The 24,653-nt window shown below is 46.6% G+C and overlaps 1 protein-coding gene across 3 annotated transcripts in view; it reads right to left on the reverse strand.

The window, feature by feature from the left end:
* LOC141935308 (ceramide synthase 4-like) overlaps positions 1-23,999 on the reverse strand; it is a 51,087-nt gene extending 27,088 nt beyond the window's left edge. Inside the window, exons 1-3 of one of the 3 annotated variants that reach the window (XM_074851414.1) lie at positions 23,907-23,999; positions 23,557-23,718; positions 13,565-13,619 (exon numbers count right to left, since the gene is read on the reverse strand). In XM_074851414.1, coding sequence (XP_074707515.1) covers positions 13,565-13,584 — 20 coding nt within the window. In that variant the 5' untranslated portion in view covers positions 13,585-13,619; positions 23,557-23,718; positions 23,907-23,999. Of the gene's footprint in view, positions 1-13,564; positions 13,620-17,348; positions 17,439-23,556; positions 23,719-23,845 lie in introns of those variants that run through there. The other 2 variants (XM_074851415.1, XM_074851416.1) reach the window with 2 other exon arrangements.
* Between the last annotated feature and the right edge of the window lie 654 nt (positions 24,000-24,653).

The raw sequence follows: 24,653 nt of genomic DNA on the forward strand, positions 1-24,653 counted from the left end.
CACTTCCAGGCTGTTCTCCATTCCTTCTGCTAGCTCTCCTTCCAAATGCAATGTCTGGACAAAAATCATTGGCACATAAAATGAAGATAAACAGGGTTTATAGACTCTGCAAATTCTGTTTTAAGAGCCTTCAAACTTACAGAGCAGAAGGAATGTGTATGTATATGTAGAAGCAAATTGTGGAGTTTGGGCTTAGCCTATGATGAATTCAACACACTGTCACTATGAAGTGTGGTGACGTGTTTCAAAACAGCTTGTGCACTTCAGATAGGTACTGGATACCAGCTCAGAAGAGTCAGGTAACCTAAGCGAGGTGGCTGAATTACAAAGAGCTTCACAAGGCACAAAAAACACCAACCTCAGAAGCGTTGGTAAACTTTCTTAGCTGTTAAAAACCTCAGCTCTAGTCAGGAGAAGCATCGGGACATCAGGAATATCTGTGAGAACTACAGAGAGAAATTACACTTCCTCCCCGCCTCAGCTCTTCAGAAAACACTTCTTCAGTACCACAGGGTTATCCAACAGTGCAGAGCCAGCAGGCACGCTAGGGAAAGGTGCCAGAGCAGCCTGCTTTGCAATTCCACAACCAAGGATTCTTCCTCCAGAACTCTATGTACCTGGCAGCAACTCAAAAAAAAGGGGCAACTCAAAAAAAAAAAGGGGCAACTCAAAAAAAAAAAGGGGCAACTCTCAAAAAAAAGGGGGCAACTCTCAAAAAAAAGGGGCAACTCTCAAAAAAAAGGGGCAACTCAAAAAAAAGGGGGCAACTCACGCTTGGTAGAGGACAGCAGCTGAACTGTGACGAGGGCTCTCTGTGGGGAGTATATAAAACAAGTCTTCCCATTTGCTTATGGGGAATATTCTTAGATGCAGAGTGCTAAGGAAGTAAACAGCCATTATCTAATCCACTCTCATGTGTAAACTACACATAGTCAAGATCACCTTCCTGGAAGCTGTCGTTATCTCTGCAGCCATCTTTACATATCGCAAAAATATAGAAAAGGGTACAGTATGAAGTAACATGTTTATCTTTTGCAACTTACACAGGACAAGTTCCCAAGTCGAGGCTGCTGGAAAGCTGAAGACAACGGTGTGTTTAAAATGCCCTTTGAGCACCCACAGAAAATCAAAAGTTGGCCCATTTCTTTCTCAAAAGTTCTTTATGCCTCACAGAGCACCCTGAAGCCCTCCAGCTCTGAGTACAAGGGGAACAGAGAGACAGAAGAGTTCAGCAAGAACAAAGGGAAAAACCAACAGTGCAAACCACTTTCCCATACCTGACACTAAACAGATCAGCCTTAGGATTTCACAAATGGTAAGCAAAAGAGTAAAAGCTGGAAGAACAACATTAAGTTTGTCATAGAATATACATGTAAGGATGAAATCAATAGAGAAGTATCACGGCCATGCCATGGGGACAGGGAGGACATGGCTTTGGCACTCACTATGAGCCTACAGTGACAAGATCAGGCACTCAGTATATAACCAGCAAAGCTCCTTTAAGTTAACACAGTTAGAAGGTCTTGAAACAACTGGAATCTGTGCAGCCCTGCAGCCCTGTCCACTGTATTTATTTTGTTAAATCTTTACTTGCCTCGTGACTTTTTTTTTTTTTTTAAGCTTGGTGGTTTTATCTGAATCACAGAATCGCTCCACCAACTAAGAACGGCCATGCACCACCATCCATGGAATCGAGGAAGAGCTCTCAATCTGTCAATCCTGTCTGTGTCCGGGCCGGGTGAGGTTTCCTGTGTTGAGTCAAATTAAGCCGCAGGCTCCACTCCTGGTGGTCCCCTTCCGTCACTTCCTTTGAGTTTCAGCTTTTCAACCATACTCCCCCCGGAACCCAAAGACTTGGGTTTCCCAGGAGCTGCATGGTGGGTCATGGGAATAATGCCAGCAGATCGTCAGTCGGCATCGTTTATCACAGAATCGTCTAGGTTGGAAAAGACCTTGAAGACCATCTAGTCCAACCGTTAACCCAACATCAACAGTTCCCAACTCCACCAGATCCCTCACCGCTGTGTCGACCCAACTCTTAAACACCTCCAGGGATGGGGACTCCACCACCTCCCTGGGCAGCCCATTCCAACACCCAACAACCCCTTCTGTAAAGAAATACTTCCTAATATCCAGTCTAAACCTTCCCTGGTGCAACTTGAGGCCATTCCCTCTTGTCCTATCACTTGTTACTTGGCTCAAGAGACTCATCCCCCCTCTCTGCACCCTCCTTTCAGGGAGTTGCAGAGGGCCATGAGGTCTCCCCTCAGCCTCCTCTTCTCCAGACTAAACCCCCCCAGTTCCCTCAGCCGCTCCCCATCAGACCTGTGCTCCAGACCCTGCACCAGCTCCGTTGCCCTTCTCTGGACACGCTCGAGTCATTCAATGGCCTTTTTGGAGTGAGGGGCCCAAAACCGAACCCACTCATCAAGGGGCGGCCTCCCCAGTGCTGAGCACAGGGGTCAGATCCCTTCCCTGTCCCTGCTGGCCACGCTATTGCTGATGCAAGCCAGGATACCACTGGCCTTCTTGGCCACCTGGGCACACTGCTGGTCGAAACTACGATGGTATCTGACCACCTTCGAACCTCCAACTTTTGTTCTTGATTAATGAAAACATTCTTGGCAAATGCTTTTGCTCTAGGCTGTCTTGCGCCAATCCAAGAATTTCACCTCTAGCGGCACAATACGAATGCCCCCGGCCATCCCTCTAAATCACGGCCCCGTTTCCGAAAACCAACAAAATAGAACGGAGTCCTATTCCATTATTCCTAGCTGCAGTATGCCGGCAGCCAGCCTGCTCTGAACACTCTAATTTTCTCAAAGTAAACGCTTTGGGCCTGCGGGACACTCAGCTAAGAGCACGGAGGGGACGCCGAGAGGCAGGGGCTGGGACAGGCGGTGGCTCGCCTCGCGGCGGACTGCCAGCTCGAGCCCAAGGTCCAACTATGAGCTTTTTAACTGCAGCAACTCTCTCTGCTGTCCAGCTGCACTGAGCTGCTCCAAGGAAAGGAGAAACTGCTGTGCTGGCCTGCAGGGATGCACCTGCAGTAACTGCAGGCTGCAGCAGAGAGCAGCACTGCAGGGCTGCCTGAACCCTGGGCCACACATCAGGAACACGACTGTACTTAAACCCCTTAGGGACATGTTTATATACAGTTTCACTTTCAAAGCAGAACTGTTTGAGAAGCAGCATGGCACCTAGCTAGAAAGGTTACTCCTTGTCTCACAGGTAAAATGGCTAAGCAGGTTTACCCAGAAAACGTTAACTGTTGCTTACATCTTCAAAGAGTTATTCTGCTGCTTCACTTACAGAATCTATTCCCAAGCTAAACATTAATATATAGGCACATGAATACTCATGTAAATTTAAATATGTGAATACAGGAGATAAGGGTGGGGGAGAATCAAAGAGAGAAAAGACGTACAAGTCTCGGTAAAGAACTGGGTAAATACCCTTTCACTCTGAAGACGACTGGGTGTAGGTATCTGCCGGGCAGTTTACAGCTACAGTGTTACGCTAGACACTGCATTAGCCACTGTTCACTGCTTATACTGTGAAGGTAAAATAAAGAACCATAACAAAAGAAAAGATTACAGTGGAGTTTTCAATTTTAGTGCAGCAGATACTGGTAACATTGATGTGGTGGTAATTTTGGTCTTTGCTGTAGGAACTCTGACCCCAATAGCACAGAACTTCCAACTTCTTTCCAAATTCCAACATACAATTCCAACCCACTAAGTTGTTTCCTCTTCCTCTCTTCCTCTGGAAGCTCTTAATTTTAGAAATAACCAAGACTTCACTGGGGCACTTCCAGCTTTTTGCTATGACAAGGAACAATAATCCCTTCAATAAGGGTACCAAGCTGTATCAGAGGTGTCTCAATGTTTTTACATCATTTGCTCATACTAGAAAGCTGTTCCTAAACCCTCTGGTGGGTACAGAATAACCACAGTAAAGAATTTAATGCCATTAAAATTCATTTTGTATTAACACTGGGTTTTACCACAAACAAGTTGTTCTTACTGTTTATAGCACAATACCTTCCTCTCATAGTTCGCTGTCTAGGCTAAACAAGTCCACTGCTTCTAATCCTCCCTATATTGTATAGAGCTAATACAACTTGCTATAGTCAGAGAAGCTGAAACCTTTCTTTGCACATTCCTCTGTTTCTGACTAGATTGTGTTCCTGAACAGGACTTCTGAGAGGAGTGTCTAGCATTAACATCTGCATTTTCTAACACAAATTTCTACCATTAGTCCAAATACACAACTCTGCACACTGTGCTATATTCAAGGTCACCTCACGCCTCTTACTCTGGCCATGAAGACTTTCCAGTTCTTGATTATGCCCGAGATGGTCCACTGTCTGCAGGTGGATTATTCAGGTTTGTGGGTGGACAATGTCACTGGTACAAACATCCCTGAAGTGGCTCTGGGCCAAGCCGTTTAGGTCTGCCAACTCTTATTAGCTTAAGTGCAGCATCATGCTAATGACATCGCTGCCAGAACCAGCACAGGTATTCCTGCAGAAGACTTCCTGGTATAGCCAGTTTTCCCAGGACTTAATTAACCACCAGCAGCACAATACTGCCACAGGGGGAATTATTCGTTAATGTGGAAGCACACCACCATAAGGATGCACTTACACTGCTTCTTGATTCAAGTCGCTTTATTTTTATCATGGGGCTATGGCTGAAATAATTAAACCCAAAAAAGCCTCTTAAATCTTGATATGCTGCAGACCAAAATGGAGAGGCTTGTCCTATCTTTCTGAGAAGCAGCTGGGGTCAAGAAACAAAGTACTCTGCATATTTATAAAGGTTCCTGTTAGTTCAAATCGGAAGAGCCACTGTACTCCAGTCCTGCTCTGGTCCATACTTCCTGAATTTGGGTTACCACTGCATATTATGCATTTGAACCATTAACTAATTTTGCTAAGAAATCAATTATTCAAGAATTCCATGCGTAAATCCTCTCCTGATAGCTCTTCTAGGCAGTTTCTTACCTGTTTGATACTTCCCATAATCCTGATGTCTTCCACTTTAACCAAAATTACCCACTCCAGCTACACAAGAGAAGTTACGAGTTCAAACATGAAGTTTACTGCATTTCTCTTATGCAGAAGTAAATAATTTTAACAAAAAAGCTCAGGTAAATGTGACATGGGCTATCCTTTGAACACCCACACTACATTTAATTTCCTAATCTCAGTCTCCAGGGTTTTTCTGTCCTTTTTTTTTTTTTTTTTTTTTGGTACAAGATTCACACTGAGATCACAATACTGGGATTACAGTTGCTGGGACAATTTTTTCTACATGTATTTCTTCTAACATTTTTCATACATTTTTTCTAATATATATCAAGTATTGTCACCAAAGATTTGGTAAAATTTATAGACAAAAAAAAAAATCTTTGCTCCAAAATTCTTAGTTACACATACCATTATTTTCAGCATGCCGAGATGGAGATTAGGTAGTTCCAGTCTCCAGCCTGAAGGGAATACATTAACCTTTTCAAATTTCCCTTCAGCTTTGACATGCTCATTTCCATTTACTCATCCCTGTTAGCTATCCTGGTGTCATACCTGCTTTCTGATTTTGCCTTATCCGTACCATCTCCCTGGCCTGAGACCCCTCTCTTTCCCTACCCCTCTGTTGGTTCTTCACTACTTTAAGGCTTTTCTTATCATCAAGCGAATTTCACCACGGAGGAAAGTGTGTGTCCAAGAGACACACCTGAAATTTGTCAGTTAAGAAAAATGCCTCTCTAAGAATGTCCTCCCATGGCAAAAATAAAATAAAATAAATCTTTCCTTATAGTTTCAATCCATGAACCACCTATTGATCTTCACTCTCTTGGCATGTCTCCTCCTCACTCTCTTTGTCAAAGTAACTTTTCTACAAAACCCACCACCCTTTACACCTCCATTTCTTTGAACTTATTTTGGAGATTATCTAAGCCTGCTTGCTCTGGCCATAACTGATGCAGAATCTCCAATCACATGGAATTCTGGTATGAATCTTAGGTACAAATCTTTTTTTTACCTACAGCTGATTCTGCTGTATTTCTCCTCTGTTCCCCAGCTTTCTCATCTCTCCTGTGACTTTGAATGCCCTTGGCTTTTCCACAAAACCACAATGTCTGGCAGAATCTCCCCTTTGTTTTTGCATGAAATAAGACTGATTTTCAACCTGACTAGTAGTGACAAAACCACAATCTCCTTCCCTTTGTAATCATCAACACACTGTTCTCCAGGCTCACTCTCCTCATCCAAACTTTGCTCTCCACAATCCTCTTCTTCGGAAGCGTGCTGAAAATTTGAAATTATTTGTGCAGCCTTGTTTCTCCACCAATGACCAGTTATCCTCAAGTCCCTGGCTTTCAGATGTTCTCCTCACTTAACTCTACCAGCTGACATTTCCTATCAAATTATTTCATGTCTTCTGCTCACCCAAGAATAAATTAATTTTGCAATTGTTCAACTTTTTCAAGGAACTTTTCACCATCTGCTTGCTTCCACTACCAGTCCAACAAAAGCTTGATTCTCCACTCCTAACTTTAAAGGCAGGAAGACAAAATTTGCCTCCATAACCCCCTAAGAAAACATCTCTTTTCAGCCCCCTGAGAGAGCTGGGTTGCTCTGCCTTGGCTCCTAGACTTTCCAGCTTTTCACCAACATTAACCCTATCTCATACTTTGGTGCAGGCTGGTCATGTGTTGCTCTGTTCAAAGGCAATAATTTTCATATACACCCTCTTTTGGGAAGGTCCCAGAAAAAGCATAGAATGCCCAAACAAACATTAGAAGTGGCAAATGAAAGCCCAGCTAGCTGACAAACTTGCTTACCTAGATCTCCAGTGAGCAATACTCTCTTCTTCCTTACCCAGCATAAATTACTTACAAACTTCCAGCCCTCATGCTCTGCTTGCCAGCTCCTTCGTTGCCAGGCTGCTCTGACTGCAGTGTTTGGCTCCCAAGCAGACTGCCAGGTATGACCCACAGCACAGGTTTCAGGCTGATGGCACCCATCCACCTCAGAATGCAAATCAGACAGCTCTTCTCACTCCATCATCCCTCGCTGAGAGGGATGAGTACAACGCCTTGGTTTTGCTCAGTAAAAAACAACTACTGGTTTAACCAGTTAAAAACAAGGCCAGAAAAGGCACTGAGTACCTCCAGCTTCGCCGTATCTTTGGTCAGGAGGTACTCAGAGCTGTGGGCCCAAATCTTTCCTAGCCTTCCTCTTGCTGCCAGTGTACTTAGGGAAGCCCTTCTGGCTGCCTTTCACATCCTTCACTCCCGCTGAGCTCTGGCTTTCCTACATCCATTCTCATACACTCAGGCCACACTTCTATATTCCTCCTGGCCATCCATCCCCACTTCCACCCTCCTCCTGATACTTCCTTTCTGCGTTTGAGCTCCACAACAGTTCCACGTTCACCCCTGCTGGCCTCCTACCGTTTTTGTTTGCCGCCTTGCACGTTGCGATGGACCACACTTGTGCTTGGAGCTGGCTGTCCTGGATGATCAACCAGCTGTCTGGGCCCCTTTGCTGGGCAGCACAGTCTGCCATGAGAACCTGCCAAGCAGATCCCTGAACAAGCCAAAACCTACCCTCCTGAAATTTAAAAAAAGGCAAGAACTTCCATGCACATTTTGAAATACCACAGCTGCTTCTGCCATATTCCTCCTCCAGGAACCTGAAGATGCTTCCCTACTAAGGCTGAAGAAACCTGGCGTGAACTGCAGCACCCGTTGTCAAACGTCTCAAAAATAAAGCGTGAAGTTGCCATTGTAAAAAGCAGCAGACACAAAAGCTGAAGACCTCTGTAGGCTCTGTGTGGCACTTACTCCATGGCTGTATTATTACATGAAGTAACATTCCTTTATTACTTCCAAGGCAGGGTGAGGTAACATAAACCTCGTTGTCCTGACACTTGGGAACAATCAGTATTCTGCTACTGAATGCTAACTCAACAAACAAAAAAATTTTCAACAAAAAACCACTGAAGACCACATGCTGATTGTTTTGGTAAGGCACAAGAACACCATGTTCTACCATCCCTGTTTAAAAAAACTACAGACCATACTGCGTCTTAGTAAGAATATCAGACATGACTAGTGTCCAAGTAAGGCAACTGAGGCATCCCAAGTACCAGCTAGAACATCTCCACAAAATACACAGAGACATTCCCAGACCTATGTGTGTTTCTTTAGAGAGTAAATGTAAAATGCAAGAAGGAAGCACCTATAAAATCCAAACAAACTAGTCAGCAATTTCTTTGGATTTTTTCCTTCATTTTTTCTTGTCGTGCCTGCTATTTCCTCCAGTCTCACTGCAGAAGTAGCAGTCACTGGCTGACATCACTTGATAGTACTGAGGAAGAAAATGAAGTTACTGGCCTCAGGCCACAGTGCACTAAGAATTCAGCTTGGAAGATCACACAAAGAAATCAGGAGGGAGCTTGCTTCCACCCGAAGTGCTCATTGCTCCTTTCCTTGAATTCATCAGTACTAAACAAAAGAGTCAGGCAGTCTTACTGAGACCTTCTCCTTCAAACAGAGTTAAGAGACAGTAAAACTGCCAGAAAACCCTCTAAGCAGAAATGCTATTTATCCCCAAAGACTGTACCAACAAGCAGACTGTACACCAACAGGAGCATTTTCACAGATTTTGGAGGGAGAATGGGTCAAAAGGAATCACACATTGTGAGAATACACACTGAACAAGGCTCAAAACTTTAAGCATGAGCAGCAATAACTTTATGAAATCCTCAAAACTTTTTCAAAGGCAAGTTCTGGCCTTACAACCCAGGTCCTGAGCACGGAGGTTCAGATGCTGGAGAAACAGAAAATATTTGCCCAGACCTTTTGATATGATACATACCCCAGACATCTTTTCTAGTGCCAAGTGAAATTTTTCAACCAATTATCACTATCCCTGTTTCTCAGCAATCACATATCAGGCCTCAAAAAGTTTAATTCTAACTTAAAAACTGGGAAAAATAAGAAGCAGGTAGTAGGTTCAAGCTTCCAAGCCATACTCAAGTCACATTAAAATACCGCACAGATCTGAATAAAGCCTCTTTCATATAAGCTCATGGGACAGTGCATTACCTGATTCTTCAGCCCTTTCAAAGCATAAATATTCCTAAATAGTCGTATGGTTCTGGTCTGATGGCCCTTTCCTACTCTGTGCTCTAAGAATCACCCTTGGCAAGCCTTTCTGTTCCCTTCTGCGAGAGCTCTTCCTCTTCTCTCTGCCACCTCTGGCCACACGCTTAATTCTGCAGTTTGTAGCAGCCCTCAGAAGCTCTTCATCCCTAGTTTCATCTCGAGTTCCTACTTCCCCACAGACCAAAGCTTCGCCGTTGCTTCTTATTTGTACAGTCAACCCCTACAGTGAGTCAATCAGTGTCATCCTTCTCTCTCCCACAAACGGGCCATCTCCCCAAGGACTGTTTTCTAATTTATCACAACAGCAACTGTGAGCATTCAGCTAGGTGAAGCACTGAACTCCTGAACTGCCAATGCTAGGTCAAAATGAGAGAATCAGTTGGATAAATAAGGAAGACAAAGGGACAGAAGCGCGTGTCATCTGCCACAGATCTAACAAAAATAAAACATCAAAGTGGAACTGGATCATCTTGAATGCCAAGGCGGGTTAGAAAAGTGCTTATCTATCAGTCGCGATGAATTTGTTTGCATGAAGCTGAGGGAGGCATCCCTATATTACAACCTAGTACACCTACAATATGCAGAGCATGACTTTACACACAATCCTCCTTCTCCTCCCTCATAAAGGAAACACAGAGACTTTAATTACTTCGTATGAGCTGGCTTTGAATTTCAGTATCACCAGTCCCATCAGTTTCCCACGTATTTGTTCCCACAAACTCCCCAGGCTCTTCCAAAGCTTGGAGAGAAAAAAAGAAATTTAATTAGTCTAAAATTAAGATTTTTTAAAAAAAATACTCTTACACAGCTAAAATTAGTACATGTTTTGTTTTTCGTTTCAAAACACAAAATTTAAAACCTTATCTGAGAACAACATCTACATTCCCAACATTACTGCAAAAGCAAAATATATTAAAAACATGGAGAAAGAAACTGCAACTGGTACAAAGATTTCCCTTTCCCCAAGATTGAAGGAATTGTGCCTCACTTTTTACAATCATTACTGCTTAATGAGTAGTGCAATCTATAATGGCTAGATAAAAAAAATCTGAATATGAATTATTCTTGATTAGCAACAGATAAGTTAAAAGCCCTGTAATACAGACAGCTTATAAAGCAGAATGTAAAACTCAACTTCTTTCAACAGGCAGTAGTACCTAACACCAGCAGAACCTGACTCCAACTGAGCTTTACCTATTACATAAACAAATCATTATAGGACAGGATTATTATTTCTCATGATATTCAAGGCTGCAACCACCTTGTGTCATTCATCCAGCAATTTTGGCATTACGGGATGGTTCTGATTTTGATGTACAATGGAACCATTTTAATGAGTGGTGCTGCTGAATGCAGACTTATTTCACTGCTTATTTCAGATTGCTTAGCCTAAGTGGTCTTCTCCTTATTAACCCGGTCACTCCTTAAACTGCAGATTCCGCCTCCTGCTCTGCTAACGAGTCCCCGCGTTACACTGCAGGCACGAGGGCACTGTGACAGGTAACCCAAACACCCCATTTATTCCACGCTGGGCCAATCTCTCTACAATACATATATTAATTTATCTTCACTGCAGCCAGTTGCTCTGCCCTCCCTGAGCTGAGACAATCACGCCTACACCAGCTGCAGAGGGGGACTACGCCAGCCCTGAGCACCGGCCAGACTGACAGCCACAGCCATTTGGATCCTCCCGCACAAAATCAGCACCTCTGGCTCTTGCAGCACAGCCCTGATTCATGCTGGCTGAGCTCAGGGTTTATTTTAAAAATACAGATAACTAAGGGTCACTTTCTCCTTGCTTTAATTCACCCCAAATAACTTTACAAGAAAAATCACCTAGAAATTATTATTTCAGGAATTCTGCCTTCATGCTTTTACTTCATCATCATCTCTGAATAGAAAAAATCCTGATTTTTTCTTTGAAAATATTAAACACAAAGTCTGACATAACGTCCTAGACATCCTCCAGAAGGAGGCTATCTTTCATATATATGTATGAAGAAAGAGAGATGAACAATAAGGATGCAGTTGCCCAAAAAGCTCTGATAGTACCCCAGGAGTATAAATAACACCGCTTATTACAAAAAAATAATCTGAGCACAGCCTGTAGTTTACCTCTTCCAAGATTTTTTTCTTTCCTTCCCTATTTTCATTCAAAGCCTTGGCACTTGTTGGGTTGGAAGGCATATGCCATACCCGTGTTAGCCATCTGCTCCACAACCTCAGAAAGCAAACTGTTTGAAGAATTCATTGATTTTTGGAAATGACTTTTAAAACAAAGAAACTACTTGTTATCAAAACCAATTTCAGTAAAAGCTGAACCAATCTTGAATTCCTGCAATTAGTCCGTTTTGAGCATATTTCCTATTTTTTCAAATGAAAGCTACTCTCGGATTAATTGAAACTAAAGCATATTGGAAAGAGGAGTGGGGAACATGTACTGGATTCTTGACATTGCTGTGTAATTGTGGACAAACATGCTGAGGTGTACTCGTCAGTAAACATGAATACACCACAAAAATTACCCCAGGAGAACAAACAGCCTTCAGTGGATTTTCAAAACTGGGAAAATGATGACATTTGATTTCTCTTTACTTAAGAAGAACCTGTCATGGAATGCCAGTGGAATTAAATATTAAACATTCAGTGCAGATATACTAAAGGTTAATGCCTGCATACAATAGAAACCCACAATAAAATGAAAGCCTTTATTTGAAAGAGGAGGGTGTCCAAGGACATGGAACAAGGACTTGCCATGTATTTCAGCGATTTGTGGAAAACAGCCTACAGCTAGCAGGTCAGTGTGAAGACCAGGACCACCACTGAGTCACATCATGACTGCACAGGACCAAGGAGAGGAGCTCTTATTCCTTTGATGGCAAGGATGCCAGTGGTGGAGAGCAACGTTTTGCTCACCTCAGCCCTTCAGGGCAGCTTTGCAGCAGACACCAGTCTAGGCTGGGTAGTGGCTCCTGGAACAGATTTCCCCGACATAACAAAACAAGAACCTGCACTGTGTGTGCTGGGGCTTTATACTCTGCTGGGCGAGGATGCAGTGCCCAGCTCTGGGCAGAGTTTCCTACACACCTCTTCCTCTGATGTGCTCCAGGTCCAGCAACTCTGGTAGCTGGAGCTTTTACAACACAACCTGCAGCATGTTGCACTGCAAATGGAAACGGTGGTATAAATTCTAAACCTGTGACATATTCCATTGAAGTATTCAGTTACTCTATCAGTATTACCTAGAATGAGGATAATTAATTTTACTAGCAGGAAATAATTACACGGTTTTGGTTTTCTAAAGAGCAATCTATTTTTAAGTAAGATCTTGTATCAGATAAAGACTCTTGACTTCCTCTTTCCCTTTAGGTAAAAGTATGGGTTTTCTCCTACATGTAAAAAATCTGGAACAGACATTAGAAATACAAGCGGGAGATAAAACACAGAGCACAATAATCAATCCTGACTCTGGAAATCTTATGACACTTTTGTTCTTATCAATAGCATCTAAATTCACAGCTAAAGTAGAGTCAGTTCAAAACTGCACTCTCCTCTTTACACGGGATTTCAGCGTGTACTCGGTACACCATAGCAATGTTTAGATGCATCCAAAGAGTCCAAATTTTTAAAAATGTGATTTTCCAGATAGTGCTGTGAGCTACAGGTGCAATTTTCAGCATTTTTAAGAGAACAAGTACATGTTAGTTACAGCCCACAGTACAGAAAATCAAGACAGACTATTGGTTTTGACTTGTGGATGTTAGTCCTTTGAGATTCCATAATCTCATTTCTTGTAAATTTGCTTTCACCTGAACAAAGCCAAAGACTGGAGCACGGGGAACCACAGTGAGGGAAGAAACAGATGTGTTTCCTTTAAGATTATATCAGTGGGTGGAGAGATCCACTACAGTCCTTAAAATGAAACTGCTGCTCTTTCCAGCATGAAAAGATTTCCCTGCTGAGACAGGTTCTTTATAACTTAGAGACAGTGTAAACCAACACTGCCATCAAAGACTAAACCCTGGCCTCCACCCGTTCCTGACCAGCACTCCCACTTCACGGCCTCTGCCTCCTCGTACTCAGTACGAGAATTTGTGAGGCTTCACAGAGAACCAGGCTGAGAAAAAGATTTGGGTTAAAACTTAAACTTTCTTCTTTTTACTCAGGGTTGATTTTACCCCACACCGGTTCCTCAGTGCAATTCACTACCTGGCTTTGAAATCATTTGTGCAGGCTCAATCAAGGTACGAGAGAAAAGCACGAGTGGCTTGGGGCAGGCAAGGGTGTTACTTCTCTCTACAGAAATGCAGCTCAAGCTGATCAAACTGAACTGTTGCAGAAAACGCCCCCACTGAGCTCCAAATGTCCAACTGCGACAGCATACCTGGTAATATCGGGATTCATGTCATCTAGTCCTTACTGGCCTCTGCAAAAGGAACCTGAAAAAAAACCCACAAAACACAAAATTAAGTCTAAATATATTATATATGCAGCCCAAAGCAATTTCTGAGTGTACATATGCAACGAAGTTGCAGGGACCCTCAGCATCACATCACATCAAATACTCTGTGCCTGTGTTTCTCCCAGTTTCTCTTAGGGATGAGTAGCAAGCTTATAAAACTTGCCCCTGCTCATCTTAGACCTGAAGAAGTAGTGTATGACAACATTCTAGCTGTGTTTTACTCACCTGCAGAGAAACTGGCTATAAATCCCTGAGAGATCTTTCATTTAAAAAAACTGCTTCTAAAGTCTTGACAAATCATAACGTGGATACGTGGCAACCAGCTGCCACAGAGCGGGTGTCAGATCACTCAGTCTGCCCCAAGCAGTGGTCACAAACCAAACTCTTTTATCCTAGTTCTGCGTGCAGTGCTCTCCAGAAAGAGAAGTCCCAGGGTTGTAACTACCTTGGAAGAAAATGAGGCAAAGCTCAGAAGTATGTCTAGGTGGCTACAGCCTCACCACCTGCAGCTGTACTGACTAAACACTCATTTACCATAATTACTATTCACAAGTAGAAATAACTGGTTTGCAGTCTGAGTTTTGCATATCGAGCCCGTATATGCTGCTTCCTAGAATCAGAGAATGCTCAAATGAACAATCTACAGAGGCTTTCAGTTCCTTCCCTGGCCTGTAAAGCATTGTTCTCTGCCATAAACATTTCAGAAAAGAAGAATGTGTCTAAATCTATGAACCTGAATTCAGTTTTTTTCCCAAAAATTTCTGCAGGGAAGAGTTTAGAATATTATAGAAGTATAGAATATTAGAAAAACAGTATTCATTTTCTTGATATATATCTCAAAGGACAGAAAGCAATCAGACTTTCCTGGAACCTTTTTGCTTCTTGAGCCCTCTTGGGCTCATGAATATCATTGAAGATCTTCCTCAGCTGCCTTTCAGAGATATTTTCAATTGCAGGAATGACTGATACAGCTTTTGTGTTTATTGGACACTGCTAGGTCTATAAAAAATTGGCTGTTGTTGTGATATTGACTCTTCAGAGCTCGTGCTCTCCTTCAGACCAGGCACCATTTCAGTTCTGTTCTCAAAAGGCATGTCAGAAAACTGTAAGTCGCCTTCAAAACCACAATAAAAATGCTTTCCATCAAGCCGGTGGCCTCATGAAGAGAAGAAAAGGAACTCCCTCAAGTGGAGAAGTTTTAAAAAGAAGTCTTCAATACTTATATTTCTGCCAAAAAAAGTGCATACTAGAAAACTGAATTTTTAAGTCTGTGATGATGTCTGCGTGAGTACGCGGCTTCAGAGCGTCAGAGTTCAGACAGGTCGGTGTCCCCAGGTAGACTTGGGAGGTAAGAGCAGGTAGTTTAGACATCCCCAAGCACCCCCATTTGTCTCTTCTGGTAGAGTAGGGTCTCCCCAGACACTAAGAACATGGGAAAAGGGCACCAACTCAGAACAGACCCTTTTATTTTGATTAGAGATGAAATACAGCGTTAGCTCCTTAAGCACAGCCTGTAGCGTTGGCAGCAGGAATCTAATCTTTGCCACATGTCAACAGAGAAGCCGAATCTCTCTGAATTACCTGTGCAACAGACTGCAAAACTAAACCCAGTTTCTGCAGATGTAGGTGCATTATAACAGAAAGACAACGCAATAATAATTTTTCAGTGCAGGTGTTTGCTCTCCTTCCTGCCTGGAAGCAGCTATTAAGCTGAGAAATCTCTACTGTCTGCTTTATCTCCTTGATATAACTCTAACACGAGATGGGAATTAGATTAAGAAAATCAGTATTTTATACAAATTTCACCAGTTTGTAACAGCTAATAACCCAGAACAGGTATTCCTCACTCAGCAGCACTGACTCTAGGAAAAAAAGCACTTTTGGCATAACATCAGATGCACTTTTCAATTTTGCCAGCTTCTCTGCTGCTCCGGACACAGGCAGCTCACACAGTCCTTATCTTCCTTAGGTTTACAACCTTAGGTTAACAACATAAAAGCTTTTTTTTTTAAAAAAATACAGAAATGGGGAAAAAGCTCCTCTGCCTTTTTAAGTCCCCGTCAGTCTCCTGACTATCTTGATAAACCTGAGCTTGTAAATACATCAATCACCAGCACAGTCTCACATCTCACAACCAGTTGTCCCTGTTGGCCAAAGGGGAGATTGGGGGACAAACATCACCCCATTTGCCTTCTCTAACATCTTCCACCCCACTTTTGCAAAACTTATGTCATAAAACTGCACATTACACTTGCAAAACAAGGAATTACCTTTAGATGCTGATAAATTATGTATGTAAATAAGCAAGCATTTTCAAATCTAGCTAGGTAAAACTCAGATGTCTGACTTCACATTAAGCATCATTATCTATCCCGGAAACACTCAACTCATGCTCCGACACCCAACTTCAGTCTTACTCAACTGCCGGTGCTTCCCCAAACCTGCCAGCTGATCGGGCTTTAAATGATTCCAGACATGGAATTCGTCACCAAGCATCTGGTTTGGGTTTTTTGGCAACTTTAGCCTAAGATGATTTGGTTTTATCCTTATACTACTTGAATTAGTTTTGGGCCCCTCACTCCAAAAAGGCCATTGAATGACTCGAGCGTGTCCAGAGAAGGGCAACGGAGCTGGTGCAGGGTCTGGAGCACAGGTCTGATGGGGAGCGGCTGAGGGAACTGGGGGGGTTTAGTCTGGAGAAGAGGAGGCTGAGGGGAGACCTCATGGCCCTCTACAGCTACCTGAAAGGAGGGTGCAGAGAGGGGGGTGAGTCTCTTGAGCCAAGGAACCAGCGGCAGGCCAAGAGGGAATGGCCTCAAGCTGCGCCAGGGCAGGGTCAGACTGGCTCTTAGGAAGGATTTCTTTGCAGAAGGGGCTGTTGGGCGTTGGAATGGGCTGCCCAGGGCAGGGGGGGAGTCCCCATCCCTGGAGGGGTTGAAGAGTCGGGTTGACCCAGCGCTGAGGGATCTGGTGGAGTTGGGAACGGTCAGGGTGAGGTTCATGGTGGGACTGGGGGAGCTTCAACGTCCTTTCCAACCCAGATGATTCTGTGGATTTTGACCACTACAATCTTTTAAAGAATGCCCATAATCACATTTTCTTTCAGCCTCGTGCCAGCTTTGCCATCCTTTTCTCTAGGAACACTTTTCATGGCCAGCGAGAAAATCTTCCCCCAGTTTCACCATTTTTCATGCAAAGGGTTACGAGCGAGGCACTGAAGCTCCACCAGAGCTGCCTCCGGGAGGGCAGAACGGCTCCTCCCGAGCGCCGCGGGCTCGGACCCTCCCGGCCGCGCCGGCAGCTCCACAGACCCTCGGTTTCTGCGTCCATCTCCCGCCGTCCGGCTCCCGGCGCCCAGGGCTCCGCTCCTCCCCCGGGCTGCGGGGCCAACCCGAGCCCCCCGGCCCCTTCCCGCCGCGCCGGGCGCCCTTCGGCAGGCGGGAGCCGGCTCCCCTCAGCGCTCCCCTCAGGGCTCCCCTCGGCGCCCCCCTCAGCGCTTCCCGCGCCTCCGCCGCGGCGGCACCGGCACGAGGAGCCCCTCCCCGACACCCCCCGTTCGGCCGCGGGTTCCGCAGCCCGCGCGGCAGCCCCCGCCCTCGGCAGCGCTCCCCGGCCCCGCCGCCCGCTCCCTCCCCGGGCCCCGCCGGCTCCCCCACCGCCCTCCCGGCAGCCCCCCGGCCTCTCCCGCCGCTCCTTCCCCGCTCACCTCCGGCCTCCCGCGCCGGGGCGGCGCCGACCCGCTCTCCGCGGAGACCCGCGCCGCGTCCGGCCTCTGCGCGCCCCGGGCGGAGCGAGGAGGCGGCGGCGGGGCGGGGCGGGGCGGGCTCGGGCGCTGCTGCCGCCCCGCTCCGCTGCCGGCCGGGCCGGGCCGGGCCCCGCCGCGCTCAGCCCTTCCCGCCCGGGCCCCCCGGCCTCAGCGCGGCCGCCGCGGCGGGGAGAGGCCCGGGCCGAGCGCCCCGCGGCCCCCCCGGGGCGGGTCTCCCTCAGGCGGGGGGGCTCGGGCGGGCGCCCGGAGCCCGCGGGCCGCAGGCGGAGGCAGCCCTCGGGGACGGGGACGGGGCACGGGGCGGGGGGAGGGGGGGGCGGCCCCGGAGCGCTTCACCCCGCCCGGGCCTCGCCGGGAGCGACGCGCCCGGGAGGGGACCGGGGCCACGGGAGGCACATTGGGGGGAAACTTGGCCTGTTCGCCTGCTCCGGAGGGGCCGAGGGTCTCCGGGAGAGCCGGGCTGGAGGGGCCAGCCCTGCTAGGACGGGTGCGAGGTGACAGCGGTGACACGGAGCCCTCACACGGGGGGAGCCCGGCAGAGCCGCGTCACCACGGACCCGACTGTCCCGTGTCCCTGCGAGGTGACGCTGCCATTCGCACGGGGCCGCTTACAGCTGCCACGGTGAGAATGAAACGCCGATGGACCAGCCTGGCCGTTTAGATGCACCTTCCATGAGTGCGAGTAAAAAGATAAAGGCGGCGAATCTTCATTGCAGTCTGACGAAGAGACAGCCTTGCGCCGTCCCGCCACCGCCCTGCTGAACCACCTTCTGCCCCTTTCCTGCTCCCGCATGCTTCCCCACTTCTCTCTTACCTGTAACCTCTTTTTACCTCCATCACTCTCCTGAGGCTCCTTACAACAAACCTGCTAATTTCATGCCTGAGCACCTGCTCTGTCACTTATATAAAAACACATTTTAAATACATGCATGAATGCAAGCGCACACAGTTATATTCTAAAATCCAAACATCATGCATCAAGCAGGACACAGCAGCCTACAAACACCCAAGTGGATGATGCTGGAAACCATTTCTGCAGTCCCACAGTTCATCTTTTGCCAACAATGAATGTGTCTAGTTCAACCCAGCCTTGTCTTCACAACTGAAGAATCACAGAATCATCCAGGTTGGAAAGGACCTTGAAGATCATCCAGTCCAACCGTTAACCCAGCACTGACAGATCCCAACTCCACCAGATCCCTCAGCACTATGTCAACCCGCCTCTTCAACCCCTCCAGGGATGGGGACTCCACCACCTCCCTGGGCAGCCCATTCCAACGCCCAACAACCCCTTCTGTAAAGAAATCCTTCCTAAGAGCCAGTCTAAACCGTCCCTGGTGCAACTTGAGGCCATTCCCTCTTGTCTTATCGCTTGTTCCTTGGTTCAAGAGACTCATCCCCCCTCTCTGCACCCTCCTTTCAGGGAGTTGTAGAGGGCCATGAGGTCTCCCTCAGCCTCCTCTTGTCCAGACTAAACCCCCCCAGTTCCCTCAGCCGCTCCCCATCAGACCTGTGCTCCAGACCCTGCACCAGCTCCGTTGCCCTTCTCTGGACACGCTCGAGTCATTCAATGGCCTTTTTGGAGTGAGGGGCCCAAAACTGAACCCACTCATCGAGGGGCGGCCTCACCAGTGCCGAGCACAGGGGTCAGATCCCTTCCCTGTCCCTGCTGGCCACGCTATGGCTGATACAAGCCAGGATGCCATTGGCCTTCTTGGCCACCTGGGCACACTGCTGGCTCATTATCAATCCCCCCCAGGTCCCTCTCTGACTGGCAGCTCTCCAGCCACTCCTCCCCAAGCCTGTAGCACTGCACGGGGTTGTTGTGGCCCAAGGGCAGCACCCGGCATTTGGCCTTAGTGAAACTCCCCCAGTTGGCCTCAGCCCATCGCTCCAGCCTGTCCAGGTCTCTCTGCAGAGCCTCCCTACCCTCGAGCCGATCAACACTCCCACCCAACTTGGTGTCATCTGCAAACTGACTGAGGGGGCACTCGATCCCCTCGCCCAGATCATCAATAAAGATGTTAAACAGGAGTGGCCCCAAAACCGAGCCCTGGGGGACACCACTCATGACTGGCCACCAACTGGATTTAACTCCATTCACCACCACTCTTTGGGCCCGGCCATCAGCCAGTTTTTTACCCAGCAAAGCGTGCGCTCGTCCAAGCCTCGAGCAGCCAGTTTTGCCAGAAGAATGCTGTGGAAAAGAAGTGCTGAAGAAAAAAAGGAAAAAAAGAAATAAGACATTTCAGCAAATTGCATCTGCTCTTTATATGGTAAAACACTGCTTAAAGTACTACATATTTCAGTCAAAACAAGGAAAAAGAGCTAATACCGTGGAGCACAGCTTTGCAATCACTGCAATACAGCTGTCTAGATTTTAAGGCCAGAAAAAAAATCCTGAAGATGATCTATTCTGTCCTCCTGTGTTACATAGGCCAAAAAAAGTTCTACCCCATCATTCTTGCTTTCAGGTCCTGGGAGTACGATCATGTGCACTATTATTGTTTGCCAGGGTGCTATAAGGCATTCTTGGAGCACTTAAGACTGTTGTCTCATCTTACTAAAATGCTGTCCAGCAGCTCTTTATTTCCAGACTTTTCTAAAGCTGTAGTCAGCATGGTTATGATGAGCATGGTTATAAATACCAGTGCAGATAGAAATGTTAGCAATTTTAAAACAAATAATAGAATAACAAACAGATAGAAGTGTTAGTAAAACAAACGTTTTTCTCACACATTTTAGTCCACATGTTCCGTTCCAATCAAGCAATACAAAATCAAGCTTGTAGCAGACTGATGGCTTGAAAACAGTTTCTGCTCCATTAGCCAGGTTGCCACAAACAGATTGGTACCCGGGGAAATGTATCAGTGAATATATTTGCACGAGGTAGTAGGGCCTTGGCATTATAATCACGTCAGGAATCTCTGGCCGTATCATAGCCCCTTGGGGGGACCCCAGTGCTCCCACATGTGGGTAGTGGTCCTTTAGCTCATTCTGTAGCATCACTGAAACCAATTTAAAACAGTGCTTGACCTGCAGCATCTGTATTTGTAATGTCAGCTTTTCTGGGTCTGATCCAAAGCCCACTGACATCAGTGAAAAACTCCCACTGACTTCCAAAGGATCAGGATTGGGCATTTCGTGAGTAAAAATCTGCTCATTTCAGTGTGTGCAGAGGGTGAAACAAAAACATTCAAGACCACGGGAGCAAAGGAGGGGGCTGTGTTCAGGGTGTTATTTGTCCTTTTTTTTTTTTTTTCTTGGGTTAGCTGTGACTCTCTGAGTTACAGAGGTGCAATATGAGCCCTGCCTCTCGGGACGAGCAGTCTCTGTGTAATCACCAGAGTCACCAGCACACAGACCCGCAGCATCGTGGAAGCACAGCACAAACCTGTAAAGGCTCCACACAGCAGAGCAACCCAGAACACAGAGCCTTGGTGAGCAGCCCTGACCCCTGCACGCCTCGCCTGTTGTATAAATCATGGGGAATTCTGAACTATGAGTGCTGAACACCACCCCTCACTCCCACTGTAGAGTGCTCCCTTGGAGCCGTAAAAGGTACCAGTCTTTTGGGGATATGTACCTCGAGACATCCAGAGGGGTCTGAAACACAAAGGTGGACAAACAGTCTCTAAATATCAGGCTTCTTCAAGTTCTTTCATAAAATAATTAGGATCTGAGGTATGTAAAAAGCACTTGTCATTCCAGAACATAGGCTGCTGGACCCCTGACAGGTTAGTATTTATAGTACAGTGTATTTATGAGTAAGAAAATCAGTTTTGTAAAATGTAATCATTTATCCGCTGGCAGCCCACTGTGAGCAGGATGAGATTGTGTTCAGATGTCAAGCAAGTCCTCCAGTTACAGTCCATGAACGAGTCACCCCCTGAAATCCCGTTCAACAAGTCCAGATAAAGCTCCGCCCAGCCTGCTGGTCAGTTTGGCGATCATCTCTGGAGCGATGCTCCACTGGAAAACCCGAGGTGTGGCCTTTGCCAATGCGGACAGCACCCTCGTGTGGAAAACCAAAGTCGCTGCACACCCACCCTGACCTGGCATCATCAAACTCTAAACATAAATGAACGCTGATAAGCGTAGGGCTGGGCGTGCGCCAGGGGCTCTGATGGCGAGTGCTCCTGCGTGATGTGGCCCAGGGGTTTGGACAGAGCTGCTGGGGACTGCAGCCTTACTCCTCCACCTCCCCACCAACAGATCTCCCTCGGTTATAGCGTGGAAAATAGTTGGATTCTTACATTTAAATTCAATTCACTCCCAGTCATGACTCTCTCATGACACCTTGTCCCACCTCTCAATCCTAAGGATCCCAAGGCCATTATAATTTAAGACCAGGACACAGCATATCCATGGGATTAATACACCTACTCCTGAAATCCGTCCTGTTTATGAAGAAAGGGAGAGGCTGTCTTCAGTAGATACCGCAGTTCTTCAGACCTTGAGAGAGCATGCTGTGAGACAGTGTCTAACTGGAACTGCACAGATAGTTCAGGGACGAGCGTGCAGTTATTTACACCTGGAATCTGACAAGATGCTGTTGCTAACACGACTGTTCTTTTGAATGTGCCTTTCTGGTTATCGCTTTGTGTCTGTGTCAGAGCAGAGTAAGTGGGAATTTGGAAGGAGTCATCAGCAGCAAACAAACTCAGAAATCTACTTTCCTGTAGATTATGGTTGGGCATGTGGTTATGGCCAGGCAATGAGGGTGACAGTGGATAGATACTATGGCTAACACTTCATTTGTGCTTCTCAAGAGGAGGCCCAACCATTATTAACCTCCCTTCCTTCTAGAAATGCTCTTGTTCTAAATTGGTGACGTTACTCACACCGACAGTCCTAACCCTAACAGCCTAAGGAGTCTTAAAGTCTTTATGTCATCAGCTAAGCTAGGTCATTCAAAATAAACCCTCACGTGTCTTCACAGAAAGCAGATAACTGTTCCAAGCCCGCTGGCCACCCCTTCTTTAGAGACTCCAGCTCCACTTGGGGGCCTCCACATCTGCCTGCTCGCTACACCTGACTCGGCACAGCTCAGCATTGCCTGGGGTCAGTAGGGTAACGGGCATTTACAGGATTAAGACATACCAGAAGGAGTCCAGCTCCGTTTGCAGTTCAACAAAATATAATCCAATAGTATAATGCACCGCACGTGTAAATGTCTCCGATCCCGTTTCTCTGAAGGCCAGCAGAGCCTGCACGTTGCAACAGCAAGAGCTGTTTTACTTACAGCACCTTTACAAATGGCCACACACAGGTTGTTCTGGCAGTGCTGTTGGTTTCACCAGCTCCTGGGTGTTCCCCATGCTGTTTTACGCTGGAAACACTGACTTATATATAGCATGTGTTATGGTTATGTTGAAAAATCTTTGATTCAGCAGCTTATACCTACATCTTTGGCTTATTTTTATATTCTCACAAAGTTTAATAAGTAACATGAACACACTGAGAAAAACTTTCATATAGCCTCCTAGGCACACTGCACTCGGAGGGCTTTGAGCAGGTCTCTGCCATCTTATTTACCCTGGAATGCAGAATAGCTGGTGGGTTTTAAAGACTGTCTTAATTCGGAAAAGATTATATACATCTGCGAACCTGCTAGGTCCCTTTCTCCATCCACCAATGGCTATTGTAAAATCAGTGTCTTCTCTGAATTGCCTGAAATAACAGCTCCCTTTTGAGGGCCAACACCATCCCAAGAGATTCCAATACTATTGATACACTATTCCCTAGGAACATGCTGTGCAGCTCCCTGTTATCACCATTGTATGGATATTTTTGTTAACCTGCTTTCCTTTTTCCCGCTTGGGTCATCCTCACCTCTTGGTGCCACTCAGTTTCTTCACTTGTTTCAGGCGTGATACAGATTTTTTCATTCGGGGACACTGGGTCCCTTCCCCTGATCTGTCTTTCAGCAGCTATGTGCTACCTGGACTCTGCCCTAAATCCTGCAGTGACAGATGATGGCCCACTGGCACAGCTCCGCTTCCCCTCTTTCCCACTCCAATCCTCTGACATAGGTGTTTGCCTTTACTGTGCCATTTGGTTTCTGAACTCTAACGTTTAGAATGGCCAAGGGGCCTCAGACACACCAGGTCTCTGCCCGTCCTGGTGCTTATTGCAGTCCACTTACCCTCTTCTGCTGACGGCATCCACTGCACTGCCTCACTCGCACATTTTTCTTGCCGTCAGCCTGACTTGGTTGTCCTTGGGTCTCTGTCCAACCTCGGATATCTGGAGAAGGTGGCTTATTGCCGGGTGCCAAAGTTCAGTAGCTTGAGCCGAAGTTTCAGCTCTGTGAGTGTCATAGAAAAAGAGAGAGACACCATGAGAATATCAGATGCCGTGCACCCCCCTCCCCCCAGTCCCAGGCTCTGTGGGAGGCACATGGGAGCAGCTTTGTTCCTATTTAAAGTACAGACCAAAGTAGCCAAGAGCCATTTTGTCTCCCCTGGGCAGCCTGGCAGGATTTGTGTTACAGACCTCAAAGGACTGCTACTGAGTGTGCTGCTCCAGGGGATTACAGGCAGGAAAGCTGTCCCTGGGTCTCTGTCCTTCTTGAAAGGGCTTCTAAAGTATATGACCCGTGGCTAATATTAGACACTGCGACTTCAGCAAGCAATCCAATGCCCTTTCTGTACTGCTTGGCTCTGCCCACTCCTGCTGTGATCTCCGCCTGCAGTGCTATTTTCAGGTTGAATGTCAGGACCCCAGGGCTCACGTCACTTGGCACTTGGTCCCTTGCTGAGGTCCCTGCTCTGCACACCTTAGAGAGGGAAGTGTCCTGAGAGAGCCCAGCAGAGTACCAGAGCATTCCCCGCTCCCCTTGTGCAGCCTGTGCAGCAAACCTCAGGGTGATACACTGAACAGGGGATTTTATTTTAAACAAAACAGATTCCATTCACTGGTTCTCTGATACTCACAGACAAGTACTGCGATGGATGTGTGCAAGTGCTTCAGCCAAGGTCACCTGCAATAACACTGAGCACAGGCAGCACATCTCTCATTCCTTTATGACCATGTGCTGTATTTTGCATACACCTTTCATATCCATAGAATCATAGAATCACACAATGGTTTGGGTTGGAAAGGACCCTAAAGCTCATCTAGTTCCACCCCCCTGCCATGGGCTGGGACACCTTCCACTAGCCCAGGTTGCCCAAAGCCCTGTCCAACCTGGCCTTGAACCCTTCCAGGGAGGGGGCAGCCACAGCTTCTCTGGGCAACCTG

The sequence above is a fragment of the Strix uralensis genome, chromosome 27 (genome assembly GCF_047716275.1).
Source record: "Strix uralensis isolate ZFMK-TIS-50842 chromosome 27, bStrUra1, whole genome shotgun sequence".
Lineage (NCBI taxonomy): Eukaryota > Metazoa > Chordata > Aves > Strigiformes > Strigidae > Strix > Strix uralensis.